Raw genomic sequence first — 14865 nt, 5'->3', positions numbered from 1 at the left:
AACATTATTTTGACCCCCAGAAGACCTCAACAAAGAAAGTCTATAAAAGCAAATGGAAAAGATTCGCTATGTGGGCTTCACAAGAAATGGTGCTCGTTTCTCAGCCCCCACTTTGACCATCCTTCTATTTCTTTGTACCCTTTCTAAGGAAAGAGCTAGTTTTTCTACTATCAAACTTAAATTAGCAGCCATTTCCAACTTCCATGCTGGCAACAAATTTCCTTCTCTGTCAACTTCCAGATTATGTAAAGCTTTCATGAAAGGAATTTTTCTACTTATGCCTCCAATCAAGGATCCCCTCTCCTCCTTGAGACCTCACTGTGGCACTCCAAGGGTTGACTCAGAAACCCTTTGAAACAGCTAACAATTGCAATATGAAGTTTCTGTCTTGGAAAACAATTCTATTGGTAGCTATCACTTCAGCAAAAAGAATTTCTGATCTTCAGGCATTATTAACTAGGCCTCCTTACATTATTTTCCATAAAGATAGGGTGTCTCTATGAACCAACCGTTCCTTTATGCATAAAGTGGCCACGGAGTCTAAGAATTGCCAATCCATTCAATTACCAGTTTTCTTTCTGAACTTTACCAATAAGGGTGACTATATGCTGCATCTTCTTGGCGTTCACAGGCAGCTATGTTTTTATCTTTGCAGAACAAAGCAGTACAGAAAGTCTGATCAGCTGTTTGCATCTTTTTCCCTAACCGTTTGGGTCAAACAGTTTCCAAAATTACTCTGGCCAAATGGACTACTGACTGTATTTCACTGAGTTATTCTCAAAAAGTTTTGGAACTGCCTCATCCTCCTACTGCTCATTCCACCAGATCTATGGCTACTTCATCTGCCTTTTCCTCTAGGCTGCCAATTGATGATATCTGTGCTGCAGCCACTTGGTCAAAGAGTCACACTTTTGTTACACATTACAAATTGGACATTGTCTCCAGAAGCAGGGCTTCCTTTGGCTTGACAGTGTTCTGGCATATCATTCTTTAAGGGCCTCCCAAGAATTACGCAGTTGGGGACTCTGACCCATCAGTGAGGAAGAATGAAAAGGACAGCATTAAATTTAAAAGTAATGTTCTACCATAACTTGGCATCTGTGTTCATTTTTATTCTTCCTCACCTTCCCTCCCAACCATCCCCCGGCCTTGTCACTCCTAGAATGGCCTTTGGATGATTTTTGGAGCAAACATGTTCCAGGTTTGAGCCTCAGTCTTTTTCATGTATGTTCTCTCATTATAATCCAATGGGCAGGGAGGCAATAAACTCAATCTAAAGGGTGATGTAGACCATTATGGGTAGAGTGATGAGTTTGAGACTAGGACACAAGTCTTGAAAATGCAGCCGAGTCAGATCTGAGGACTGGATCCAATACTCATCAGCGAGGAAGAATGAAAATGGACAACACAGATGCCAAGTTATGATAAGAATATAACTTTTAATTGCATCTGCTAGATGTTCACCGTCAGTTACATTTTTATTTAGATTGGATAAAATCTTTCAGAAAATATGATGAATTATTTTATCTTTTTCTGCTACTAAGTTGAGAAAAGGAGTATCCAAAGTCACACTTTCAAGCTTTCATGTTGGCTATCTCAATGCATATCTTGTGTCTATCAGGAAAAGTCTATCACTTCCTACAATTCCAAAAGATCTTTGGCTTCATCTATACCCTTCTTTTCTAGTGTACCAACTGATGGCATCTGTGCTGCATCTACCTAGTCCAAAGTCTACACTTTCATTTTACAAATTGGGCATACAGTCCAGATCAAGAGCCTCTTTTGGTTCATCTGTGCTCTGGAATATCCTTCCATAAGACAACTCAAGTAATAAAGTAGTTGAGAACTCTGTCCCATTCATTGAGGAATGGAAGGAAAAAAAAGACATCAAATATGAAAGTTGTGTCTTATCATAATTATAGATATGTGTTGTTTGTTTCCATCCTTTCTCAATTACCCACCCACCATCCCACTTCCTTTTGTTTTATAGTTTCCCATATTGTAATATCTGGATGACTGTATGTGACCTAGCCTTGGCTTCTTGATATTTTCTCTCTATAAGTTGGCAATGCTTAAGTCAGATGTTTTTTTAGCTTTTACCCTCTTATATTCCCAATTTTCTGCTTCTGGAGGACAAACTCAATCTGAGATAGCTTGGTCTTTACACTGGAATTGTGGGTAAATGGAGGACCTGAGCACTGTATCCAAAGCTTAGAAATGTACGAAGATGGATCCAAGATCCATACATTGAGGAAGGACTGAAACAGAGAACACAAATCTATCTTTATGATGAGCACATAGCTTTCATTTTACTTACACCACTGTACTTTCATTTTCTTTGCTAATTTCTTGTTTAATTTATTTTAGATTATTGATTCTGTAATGGCTCTTTTTCGGGTGGATTTCAGTGGCCGGGGTGAACTGGCTGAGAGGCAACAGAAGCTTGCTCAGATGTTATCTAGACTTCAGAAAATTTCTGAGGGTAGGTACTTTTTGTAAGAAAAAGTAAGTCAATGTTATTTTATTCACAGTATTAAGGACTTTAAAATATATAACACTGAATTGCTTCTCTTTTTTGTCATCAAATCTCTACATAATCATAATGAAAAAAGAAAAATGCAAAAATTCCAGCATAGTCACCATGCGAAAAGGAGAAATCTAAAAATAAAAAAAAAATGTGCATTGCAAAAATGTGAGCTTGCTGGTTTGCTATTGTTTTTTCTAAATAAACAGTGTTCAAAGGCTCAAAAGTATTAGCTGTCAGAGTTATGGACACACCAGGCAGAAGTGACATAGTTCAAAGTATAGGCACATGAATATTAGATGGGCTGGTTGGCAGACCCTTTTAAGCTATGCTGTGGGCCCACAGGGCAATAGTTATTGTAACAGTGCGCAACAAGTATCAAGGTATTCAAAGATTACATCAAGGTGATATATAAATGCCACTTGAAAACAACTTATAGAATCAAAAGCAAATATGTGGACATTCACATTTTCCAAAACTCTTAATATACAAGTTGGCATTTGAAAGAAAGAAATACAAACATCTGGACACATGAAAACCATTCTGGACATTATTGCAGTTTTGAGCTTAGTTATAGTATGTGCATAATGGCTTGTATAAGATGTTATTTAAGTGTCAATAACTGGAGATAGACACTTGAATCCATGGTATTTAAAGAAATCAGGTCCAGAAAACTTACTTATACTATGTACAGTGATATTTGCATAGTTTGAGGAGAAACATACTCTTGAAAATATTTGTCATTTGTTTATTTGGTTACCTATCAAAACATCTACTCTTCATAATATCTAAACTCAAAACATCAAGACCATAACATCTAAACTTCAAAACATCTAAAACTCATAACATCGAATCTCAAAACATTGAAAACTACAAAGCAACTATAAATAACATCCCATACACTGTTTGCTATGTTTATGCAGGGGGGCAAGCTCCCCTGCACCCCCCCAAGTGGGGGGTCCGCCCCCCACACCCCCCGTAAATTAAATATACCAACTCCAAGGTCGCACTACAGTGGGGTTAGGAAATTAACTTTTTCCCCCACTGTAGTGCGACCTTGAAGTTGGTATATTTAATTTATGGGGGGAGCCCCCCACATGGGGGTGCAGGGGGGCTTGCCCCCTGCATAAACATAGTAAAAACTCTGTGGGTTGTTATTTATAGTTGCTTTGTAGTTTTCAATGTTTTGAGATTTGATGTTATGAGTTTTAGATGTTTTTAAGTTTAGATGTTATGTTCTTGATGTTTTGAGTTTAGATGTTATGAAGAGTAGATGTTTTGATAGGTAACCATTTATTTACACTTATTGTGGCTGCACCTTAAATTTGTTTCATAAGTTAGTGTTTGATGTTGAGATGCTTAGAGCCAGTGTGACTACCCATTTTCTTTGTAGCAGAAGCAAGACGACGTTTCTTTGAACAAGTTCTTTTTCAGTATATTTTTAAAAGTGTCTTGTGCATTTTCTTGTCTGGTTTCTGATGGCAAATGACTCCATATTGCTATGTCTAACTTACAGAAGGGTGCCTTTCCAGGAGTGATTTTGAAACTGGGTCTAGCTAGGGATATGGCATTATCTAAGTAATCTCTTAGGGAATAACTAATATCTAAATAAAAATCTAAATATAATAATATCTAAGAATCTCTTGGGGAATAACTCTGTTGTCTGATTTGTAGATTGGACCTTAGTGGTAGACAGTGCCCTGGTTTGAGAATTCTGAAGATTAGACAGAAAAATACAAGGGTTGCCCTTTAATTTACTGATAGACATTTACAGCATTCCAACAGGTGGGAATGGAGGGTTTCTTGGTATGCCAGAAGTACAAATCTGCATATCTTGTTAATTGCTGTTTTCAGTTTTTTGAGCTTTTGTACTAGAGTAAAATGTTACTACAGGTAACCCATATTTGAGTTTGAGTATTAATACATTATTTGCTAAAGCTTTGTGACTTGTGGGAGTTAGCATATAGATTTTGTAGCAGAGTTTCAGTTAGCAAGGATTTTGCTAATGGCATTGTAAGTGAAGTGTCTAAGATGAGTTCTAGATACTTTTGTTCGGAGACAGATAATAAAGTGTTGCCATTTAGGTCAGTTCTACATAAGTGGAGATTTTTGCAATCATTTTTGACATACCAAAAATCACGATACTGGATTTACATGTGGTAATAAATAATCTATGTGAGTGGGTCCAATTGCTTAAATTTGTGAAACTGTTTTTTTTTTTTCATTTTTGTTGTACTATATGGGGTTTTGACTTTATTCTAGAGCAGGTTACATGATAAGGTTAAAGTGTGTGAGGTCCTTGGGGAATTTCCATATTAAGGATACATTGGGTAGCGAGGCAGAAGTAAGAATGTACTTGGAAAAATGTATCCTGTAGACAGCTTTTTAGCCTTCCTATTGTGGGAGTCCCAAAGTTAAATTTGCTAAGTTTGAAGAGTAAGAGCCTGTGGCTGACAGTTTCAAATGCCCTAATCATGTTGATGAAGAGTCCGCCTGTTAGTTTAGATTCATTCATATTATTGAAGATAGTACTTCAGAACTACTCGTTCTCTATTTCACAGTATACTGACCCATTCAGGCTGCACTTCCTGATTTCAACGTCCCTTCCCCAGCTTGACTATGAGGTTACCTTTGGTCTCTGCATTTGTACCTTCTCCAGCCCACTAAAAGAAGAAAATTGTTACAGAGTCTTTGGTTGCCAGGCCTACTCTAGCTGTGTCTCAGCCACTGGTAGGTGACTTTTCTGTGGCAATTTGTTGTTCCTCAGATCGCTCATCATTTTCACCCCTGATCTTCTTGATGAAGAACTTGAAGCTACCGAATACTAGGGGATAGCCATGTCCTCTGTGGCTGTTTAGATGCCCATGTTGTGCAAGGGAGAGACACTTTTGTTGGGATCAGAGAAGAGGTGGGTGAAATGTCTTCACTTAACAGTAGTGGGTACATTGAAGCTGAGGATGGTATGCCTGGTAACGGTCAATCAGTGTTCAGGGAAAGTGTGCTTATGAGAAAATTCCCAGACTCCTGTCTGTATTTTCAAGGACAGGACTGATTTACTAGGATTTGCAAAGGAAATTATTTCTGCCTTTTCTTGTCTTCTGATTTTGTAAGTGCTAAAGGAGAATGACATTACAGGGTAGTGAATGTGTTTCAGGAATTTCTTCACAGTCTGAAGACTAATTCTGAGGAAAGTATATCATCAAATGTCCCACCTGAAAAGATATATTTTTGTGACACTATCTAAATTGAAAGAGGGTTTTAGTAGGAACAGAATGAAATTTCAGTGGCACAGAAAATATATTATGATTTGTTACAATTAAAAATGCTAAAAGCTGAAGCTATCCCTCTTGTGTTGGCTGATTTAGAGAATGTTTTTGTCACTGCCGCTACTTTACCTGACAATAAACCTTCTGTTTCCAAGAAATCATACAGGTTATATAAAGTGCTTTGGCACACAAATACCTTTTTCTAATCCTAAAGCAGATCCAGCAGTTATTTCTCTGTCCAAATTTGCAATTGCTATACAGGTTACTGCTGCTAACCTCATTTTGTCTTACATTGGTGGGAAGGCAATGAGTTGGGGAAGAGATTTTATTATTCTGGTACTTTAATGTTCAAGATATTAAACTGCCAAGCTCATTTAAAGTGTTTACTGTTATCTTTTTGAGAATATGCAGAAGTTAATGATTGACTGCTACCTTCTGTCATATATTGTAACCTACACCTAATTTCTATACCTCCTTTGTACTACAATTAAAAATAGTGTGAAATAGTATAGTTGCTCTCTGCCAATAGTCCTAATATGTGTTTCCTTACTTGTTACAATGTACAAAAGTCTGTTTTGACTTTATTATACTGTTAATTGATATTTTGCTAAACTTATTGTATCATACATTACTTTATCATGTAATTGTATTCTATATTTGTACTGTGGAGCTTTTCTCCCCGGGCCTCTACTGAAAAAGGGCTATCACCAAGTTGGATTATCCCAGTCAACAAATGTCAAATAAATAAATAAAACATCCCTCTTCTGAGTTAAAGAATTCATTAACCGCTTGTGTGAAAGCTGTTTCTCAGATGACTAAGCATATTTTAAAGTGTGCATATGATGCTACTGAATGTTCACCACATTGATCACTGTTGCAGTAGCCTCAGATCTCATGTTGTCATTTGCATTTGTTCCTCAGTAAATGGGTTTGGATCTGACCCTTGGATCCAACTAGGCCATCTTCTATAGAGTCTAGACTCCGACTCTCAAATTCCTCCCTTACCCATAATGCCCCTGAGACTCCTGCAATCCCTCAGATCTCGTTTGCCAGGTTCGAACAGAATTGCAGTCTCACAAGCTCTAGGGATTTCATGAGTGTTTTATTCACAGTATATTTAACTAATTTTCTTTTTCATTAGATTTTTTTTCTGGTTTACAGTATCTCCCTTACTCTCTTGTACCAAAGTTTTTCTTGGTAATCATTTCTACCATAGTCGGTAGCTTTTCCTAATATCTTTACCTCACTTGGAGGTATTCCCTTATTACCATTGTTGGTATTTCCTTCTTTCTTTCTCCTCTTTTATTTCAAATTAAAATAAAAAAAAAGTAAAAATAGTACTAGTTTATTTTTTCTATTAAACTTTAAATAGTTGTTGTTATTGTTGTTTTGATTGTGATTGTTGTGTTTTTCTTCCAGTATGGCCGAGAATGCAACTGTTTTTAAGAAATGCACTTCCTGTGGGCATAAGATTCCCAACTTTGATGCCAACAGGGAGTGCATTTATTGCTTAGGCCCATTATAATTGGACACTCCATGTTCCATTTGTGCAGCCTTTAATTCAAGGGCCATTAGTGGTGGATGAAATAAACTTCTTCTAAAGGGTTTATTACCACCATCTGCTCCTCCTTCTTCAGGTACCTCTACATCAAGGGCTCAAACAGCTACGCAAAAATCTAAGGAGCCCAGAGAGCACTATAAATGCTCTTCTGTTCAGTCTCTAAAGACTGCTGTTCCACCAGAGCCAGTCAAGAAGGTTCCTAAGCCCTTGGAACCTAAGCCTTTGGATCCGATACTCATTGTGTCTCCATCCCCTCAGCCCCATAGTCAGAGGTTTTCTCCTAAACCGGTGTCACCCAGCTTGAGATTTCCGTTTCTGCAGGAGACACCCAGAAATTTTTCTAGGCCACCCTCCTTGTCCTTCTCCATCACCCCAAGTCTGTCTGAGATGGAGGTTGTTAGGACGATGAGAAAGTTCCTCAGAACACAGATCCAGATGGGGGGTCTTGCTGTCTCCATCCCCCATCAGATCTGTGAGCCTTCAACCATCCATTCACCTGTTGCTGATACTTTTTCTATCTGGCCTTCTGTTTTGGAACCCTCTGATCCGAGATCTCTGAGAATCAACTTGTCGGATCCGAAGATTCCTTTGTCTTCCCCTCTGGTAATGTCCCTGATCTGATTAGCTCCTACCTCCTGGGAGCACAATGGTTCTCGGAGCCGAAGCATCAGCGATGGATCCAAGGGCTGACTGCAACTCTGAAGCTTTCGGACATGTCATTTCTCCTTGGGGCTTTGGCACTGAACAGCTTGGCTCTGACTTCTTCTTCTGAGTGGAGGGTCAGGGCGAGCCTGGGATTGTCTGCTCTGAGAGCTTCGGCTCTGAGTGGATTGTCCTCATCTTCCCCTGGCCCTTCTGCCTTCGAAGTATTATAGAAGATGCTCTCTCACCTGGAGTAGCCTCAATTGTTTCACCATCAGATCCATCTTTTGCTACATCTTTGGATCCTGTGTCTGAGTCTGCTCATCCCACCCCTCAGGGACAGCCAGGCCATATGAGCTTCCAGCTAGTTCCCACCTGGGAACTCCCCACCTATTGTGATAACACGCCAGAATACCCCACTGAGGAGGTCCCTCGAAAGAGATCATGCAAAAAGAGGCACTTAGATTCCCTGCAGGAATCTGTCATGGAAGACACAAATTTTGTTAAAGGGGAAGGGTCCCCCAGCTCTCCACCTGAGGATGTCTCATTCAGAGGCATCTTAGAGGTCCTTTGCCAGAAAGGTGTTTGGTCTTCCTGAGTCCCTTCCCAGGAGGAATAGGTGTTCTTCGAAGCCTTCGGGTCTGGACATTCTTCATCTTTGTTTACCTCCCCTGCAGATGAGCTTATAGACCTTGTCTTCCACAGAGCATGGCAGGAACTGCATTCTGTGGAACCAGTCCCCAAATGCCCCGACAAAATTTTGAGCATCCCTCCTGTCAGACAGTACTGGACTAAAGGAATTCCTGTAAATGCCATGGTTGTTGTGGCTGCCACCAGAAAGGAGCTGGCTGAACTAAGTTCCACTGTCCATCCCCCCAACAGAGAGTATAGGGTGTTGGACAGGCTTGGGAAGCAAGTGTATGCATCAGCAACATTTGCCCTGCAATCGCTGAACTACTTGGCATATTTCACCAGATTACAGAGGGACTTAGGAAAGGAACTCTCTAACTCTGCCCCAGGGTCCATGTCCACAGAGGAAAATAAGTCCTTTTCCTCACAACTGGCCACCCTATAATTTATTACAAATGTGTCAATGAGGTTAGTCTCGCATGCAGCTGAAGGTATCTCAAGGCTAGCCAGTTAAGGCATAGCCATAAGGAGACATGCCTGGATGCAGTTGTGCGATTTTGCAGAACCATTCAAAGACATCATTCATCAATGCTCTCTTTTATGGAGCTTCTTTGTTTGAGCCAACCGTTAAAGACACTCTGTCTTGCAGCAAGTCTACTGTTGAGATCCTCTTTTCTACCCCGTAGAGGCCTTTCTCTATGAATCAATACTGTGGGAAGAAGATATGTTTCTAGAAATATCAAGGTCCTTTTCAGGAATCACGAGGGGGGGGGATTTTCCCCCAGAGGCAGAGGGGGAAATAGTAGATGTCACCCACATGGCAGAGGGGGTCCGCAGAACCAAGGATCTCTAGATTCTTTCTTAGACAGATCCTTTCAGCACTTCTGAAAGCTTGCATGACTGTCTGTCCGTCTCTGGAGGCAATCACGGGGTGCTTATCCTTGCACCAAAATGCCTGGATAGCCATCACAAAAGACTCTTGGGTGCAAAAGATCATATCCAGAGGATATTTCATTCCCTTTTTACAAATTCCAGTACAAAAGAAGAGTCTCCCTGATATTCCAGGCAATCACAGGGAGATAGCAGCTCAAGAGATCCAAAAGTTGCCAGACAAAAGAATCATCCAAGAGGCCCCCCCCCCCAGACCAAGCAGAATCCGTAATTTACTCAAGGTTCTTTTTAGTGCCAAATAAGGCAGGGGACCTGAGACCTATCTTGGATCTCAGTTATCTAAATCAGTTTGTAAAGAATTCCAAATTCCAAATGGTCACATTTCAGTCCATTCTACCGTTTGTAGACAAGGATGACTGGATATGCTCAGTCGATTTTTAAGATGTGTACTATCTCATCAAAATGGCCAGGTGCTCTTGACGGTATCTATGCTTCTGGCTGGGAGCCAGTCATTATCAGTTGAGAGTGCTGCCATTTGGTTTCACCACAGTCCCTAGTGCATTCACATAATGCATGGAAGCAGTAGCGGCTCACCTGAGACTGCTCAAATTCAGAGTGTTTCCTTACATGTATGACTGGCTCCTCAACGCACCAATCAGGCATCTGCTTTTAAAACCCAGAGGTTATCTACTTCAGCTGCGTCACTTACTGGGAATCACTATCAGTGTGGACAAATCACAGTTTCAACCAGTGCAAGTTGTGGAGTTTATAGGGGCTCACTTAGACACAGTCAATTCTCTAACTCTGTTGCCTCAAAACAGAGTTCTTACACTGAAGATGCACATCAGACATATTCTTTCTCTTCCTTCTCACCCAGGAAAACTGGTCCTCAAAGTTCTAGGGTCAGTAGCTCCTGCAATTACTCTAATTTCCCACTGCTCATCTCCACATGAGAATTCTTCAGTGGACCCTAGCAGTGCAATGGTTCTTTCATCAACAGCCCTTAACACATCCAATTAAACTGTCTCAGGCTTGCAGAAAGTCTCTTCTTTGGTGGATTCACACCAAGGAGATCGGTCAAGGGTCTCCATTTATCTTTCCTCCCCTGAATGCCATGTTGACTGTGGACATCTCCCAGTTAGTGGGGAGGGGGGGCATTACTTGGGATGGACTGTTCAAGGCACGTGGTCCCCACAAGAGACCAGTTTGCATATCAGTGTCCTAGAGATGAGAGTGGTGCTTCTAGTGTTGCAGGCCTTTCAGAGTTTTCTCCCTCTAGGGACTATTGCAATACAAACTGTGACAGTATGTCAGTAGTTTGGTACATCATCAAACAGGGGGGATCCAGATCCTACACCCTTTATCAAGAAGCAATGAGGGTATGGCAATGGGTGATCTCATCCAACCGTTTTCTTGCAGCAACACACATACCGGGGAAATCCAACAATCTAGCAGACAAGCTCAGCAGGACCATCCTCATGTCTTACGAGTGATCTCTCAACCAGATAGTGGCGAACATGATCTTCCACAAATGGGGTCAGCCTCACTGCACTCTATTTGCATCTGCCCTCAACAACAAATACAGCAGGTTCTTTGCCCTTGTCCCACTTCAGGGACAGTCACTGAGAGATGCTCTAGTCCATGTTTGGCCCTCTGAACTTCATTATGCTTATTCTCCTGTGCCTCTCATCCCCAAGTTTCTTCAGAAAGCACTTTGGTTGAAGAACACAGTAATCCTCATTGCTCACTTCTGGTCTCAACAGTGTGGTTCCCCTTCCTTTGGTCTCACCTAGAACGTCCTGCTTGGATGCAGGATACAGTCCAGACCTCCTATCTCACCAGTCAGGGCATATTCACCCAAACATTGTAGGCCTCAAGTTGACCTCATGGTTTTGCCAACTCTAGTAATGGCCTGCCATTCCAGGCTTTTCTCCCCAGTTAGAAAAATCCTAGACTTATCAAATGAACCTTCAACTAGGAAGATTTACAAAAGTGAATGAAAAAGGTTTTTTTTGGGCTCATCAGAGAGAGTTAGATCCTTTTACTGCCTCACTTCCTGCTATTCTAGATTTCTTTGCCTTGATTTTGTAAGGAGGGGTAAGTTTTTCTACTATTAAAGTTCAATTAGCAGCCATCTCCGACTATCACATCAGAGATACTGCTTCCCCTTTGGCATCATCTAAATTATGCAAGGTTTTTCTTAAGGGTACCTTTTTACTTAGACCTCCAATAAAGGACCTTATTTCACCTTGGGACCTTACTTTGAGTTTGCAAACTTTAGTACATTCTCCCTTTAAATCATCAGCTAAAGTAGATCTCAAGTTTCTTTCCTGGAAAACTATCTTTCTGGTGGCAGTTACTTTTGCAAGACGATTATCTGAACTCCAAACACTGTCTTCCAAATCTCTGCATTTGATTTTTCACAAAGACAGTTACTTTATGCACAAATCCTTCCCTTTTACCAAACAGTGCCCCTGAAGGCAGCATCAATCAAGTGATCAGTATGCCAGTTTTCTTCCCCAATTTTGAAAATAAAGGAGAATACACCCTTCATCTTCTAGATGGACATAGACAACTTTGTTTTTACCTTCATGGGACCAAGGAGCTCAGGAAAACCGATCAATTATTTGTCTCCTTCACAAATAATAGAATGGGAAAAAAACTACACTAACTAAATAGATAACAGGTTGTATTTCCTATGTTTATTCCTTGAGAGGCATAAATTTACCAAGACAACCAAAGGCACATTCATCCAGGCCAATGTCTACATTGGCTGCCTTTTGGGCTAGAACATCCATTATGATATTTGTTCAGCTGCCCCATGGTCTAATACCCATACTTTCATTGCTCATTACAAATTGACATAATAGGCTCATAGGTTCATAGGTAGGTACTAGGCTATTGGCCCAAGGGCCTATGTAAGCCTAGCCAACAAGGTTCTCTGGTTTACGCCACCCATGAAAATTATTTTCCTGTGCCACTGTCGAGCAGAGACACAGAATTGAATCCCGGGGTGTATTTCCTATTTCCCATCCACTCATCAAGATTTTGCTTGAAGAGTGCTAATGAAGAACTTTGCTTGACATAGATGGGTAGCCTGTTCCAAAGTATGGGAAGTCTCTGGGACAGGAATCTATCCCTCCAGCATGCCCTGTTTATTGTGGTGACAAGGTTTAGGTCCCTAGAGCATGTAGCTTGGAGAGAATGGAATTTCTTTAGGTGCAGCATGTCCAACAGCTCTGGGTTTGACATAGCTTTATATGTTAGGCTGAGATCACCTCGGAGTAGGCGATATGCTACGGAGTAAAGCTGGAGTTTTTTGAGATGGTCAGTGTAGGGTATTTGTTTGAGGCCAGTAATCCTCTTTGTGAGGTACTTCTGTGGCCTTTCCATATGCTGCAGATGTCTTGTGAGGTACATTCCAAAAGGGGCGTTGTACTTTATAATGGGTCTAATGAGTGTTGAGTAGAGAGGAACAATGACCTCTTTTTTCCTGGATGAGAACCCTTTTATGATGAGGTGTGCCGTGTAGAAGGACTTCCTGACTACTGTGGCGATGTGATTATCAATGGAGAGACTACTGTCAACCTGGGTCCCAAGGTCTCTTATCACACATTCGGTGTTAAGTAGATTGCTGTCTATGTGGTAGTTCATGGGTACAGAGTTTTTACCAAAGGGGATGACACTGCACTTTTTGGCATTGAGCTTGAGGCCATGGCTCTGACACCAGGCATCTGTCTCAGCGAGGCCCTTCTGTAGGATGTCCACATCATTTGGGGACTTGACTATGGCTCTTAGTTTGGAGTCATCTGCGAACTTCATTACCCAGAGGCCTTCTGTGTTAGCCTGTACTTCAGAGAAGTAGATTCCAAACAGGAGAGGTCCCAGGACGGAACCCTGTGGTACTCCACTTGTCACTGCTTTGAGGTCAGATTTGGAGTCTGCAACTTTTACAGTGTGGGTTCTGTCAGTGAGCCAGTTGTCAACCCATCTTGTGACGTAAGGATTTATACCTAGTTTAGTGAGTTTAGCTATAATTCCAGAATGGGGGATGGTGTCAAAAGCCTTGGCGTGGTCAAGATAGGCTGTGTGAACCACCTTACCCTCATCTACGGCTTTGGTGACTGTCTCAAAGAAGTCGATCAGGTTCAGGAGGCATGATCTGTCTTTCACAAACCTGAACTGGGTGGGATCCAGAGTTTGGTGGTTAACAATGTCTTTGTTTATGAGTTCCATGATGATATGTTCCATGGCCTTGCAGACCAGGCTCGTCAGGCTAATAAGTCGATAGTTCCCGGGATCATTAGTGGCTCCCCCTTTGTGGAGTGGGATAACTGTTGATGTGTGCCATTAGTGGGCCATTCAGTGGGCACAAAGCTTGATGCGAGGCTATTATTGAACATGGTGCTTAAGTGGAGAGCCATTTCGTTCTAATGTTCGTGTAAAACGCAGCCTGGGATGTTGTCCCATGGATGCTGTATTTTTGGCTTTAGAGAGTGCAGCTTTTACTGGCGTAGTTGTGATTACAGGGATTCTGCATTCTTTCTATATAGATATGGGTCCTTTAGGGGGTGGGGGGTAAAGTTAGCACTTAACCTATTTGCCAGGATGTTGGCAATATCAGTTGGTTTTGTAATTTTCGTGCCGTTGTGCTGTAACTCAGAGCAGATCTGGGTGTTGCCATCGAGATTCTAGACATAGCTATAGAATGCTTTGTGGTTGTCCTTAGAATTAGTGGCAATTTTGTTTTCGTAGCTAGCTTTGGAGGATCTTATAAGGGATCTCAGCTTCTTACTGAGGCTGACCACTCATGGGATTTTACTCTCTTTTGCAACAGTTTCTTCCTCCTGTTGTACAGTTTGTTTATGGCAGGGGACCACCAGATTGGCTTCCTTTTTTGGAGGATAGCTTCTTGGTTCTGTTTGGGATAGCACGATCCATGCACTTGTGTAATTGCTTATAGAGTGCATTTGTGTAGGATTCATCAGTTGTAACTGTATTGTCCATCTGCATGGGTGTCATGAAGTTCACCTCTTCTGTCTTAAGAAGCATGAAGTTGGCTTTGGAGAAATTTTTTACTGTGGTTATCTTAATGAGGGGTGGGGGCGGGATGTGGATATCAAGGGTGATTAGCTTATGGTCGGATCGGACCAACAAGGAGTTGACTTCAGGTGTGGAACACTGGTCACTCATGTTGGTAATGACTAGGTCTAGGATATTGTTGCCCCTGTTGGGGGTGTGGATAAGTTGATCCAGGGCATTGGAGTTTATGAATTCCAGAAAGCGTTGCACTAAGGAGTTGGTACACTAGTAGTTTTCCCAGTTAATGGTGGGGTAGTTGAAGTCACCCA

At 41.3% G+C, this 14865-nt stretch overlaps 1 protein-coding gene across 1 annotated transcript in view; it reads left to right on the top strand.

Annotated features, from left to right (window-relative positions):
- Positions 1 to 14865, top strand: part of DMC1 (DNA meiotic recombinase 1) — a 1571258-nt gene that overhangs the window by 1205535 nt on the left and 350858 nt on the right. The window contains exon 10 of the mRNA XM_044067943.1: positions 2368 to 2482. Within this exon, the coding sequence (XP_043923878.1) occupies positions 2368 to 2482 (115 nt within the window). The remainder of the gene's footprint in view (positions 1 to 2367; positions 2483 to 14865) is intronic.

The sequence above is a fragment of the Protopterus annectens genome, chromosome 1.part0 (assembly GCF_019279795.1).
Source record: "Protopterus annectens isolate FY-2018-M chromosome 1.part0, PAN1.0, whole genome shotgun sequence".
Classification (NCBI taxonomy): domain Eukaryota; kingdom Metazoa; phylum Chordata; order Ceratodontiformes; family Protopteridae; genus Protopterus; species Protopterus annectens.
This window is presented reverse-complemented; position numbering and strand designations above follow the sequence as displayed.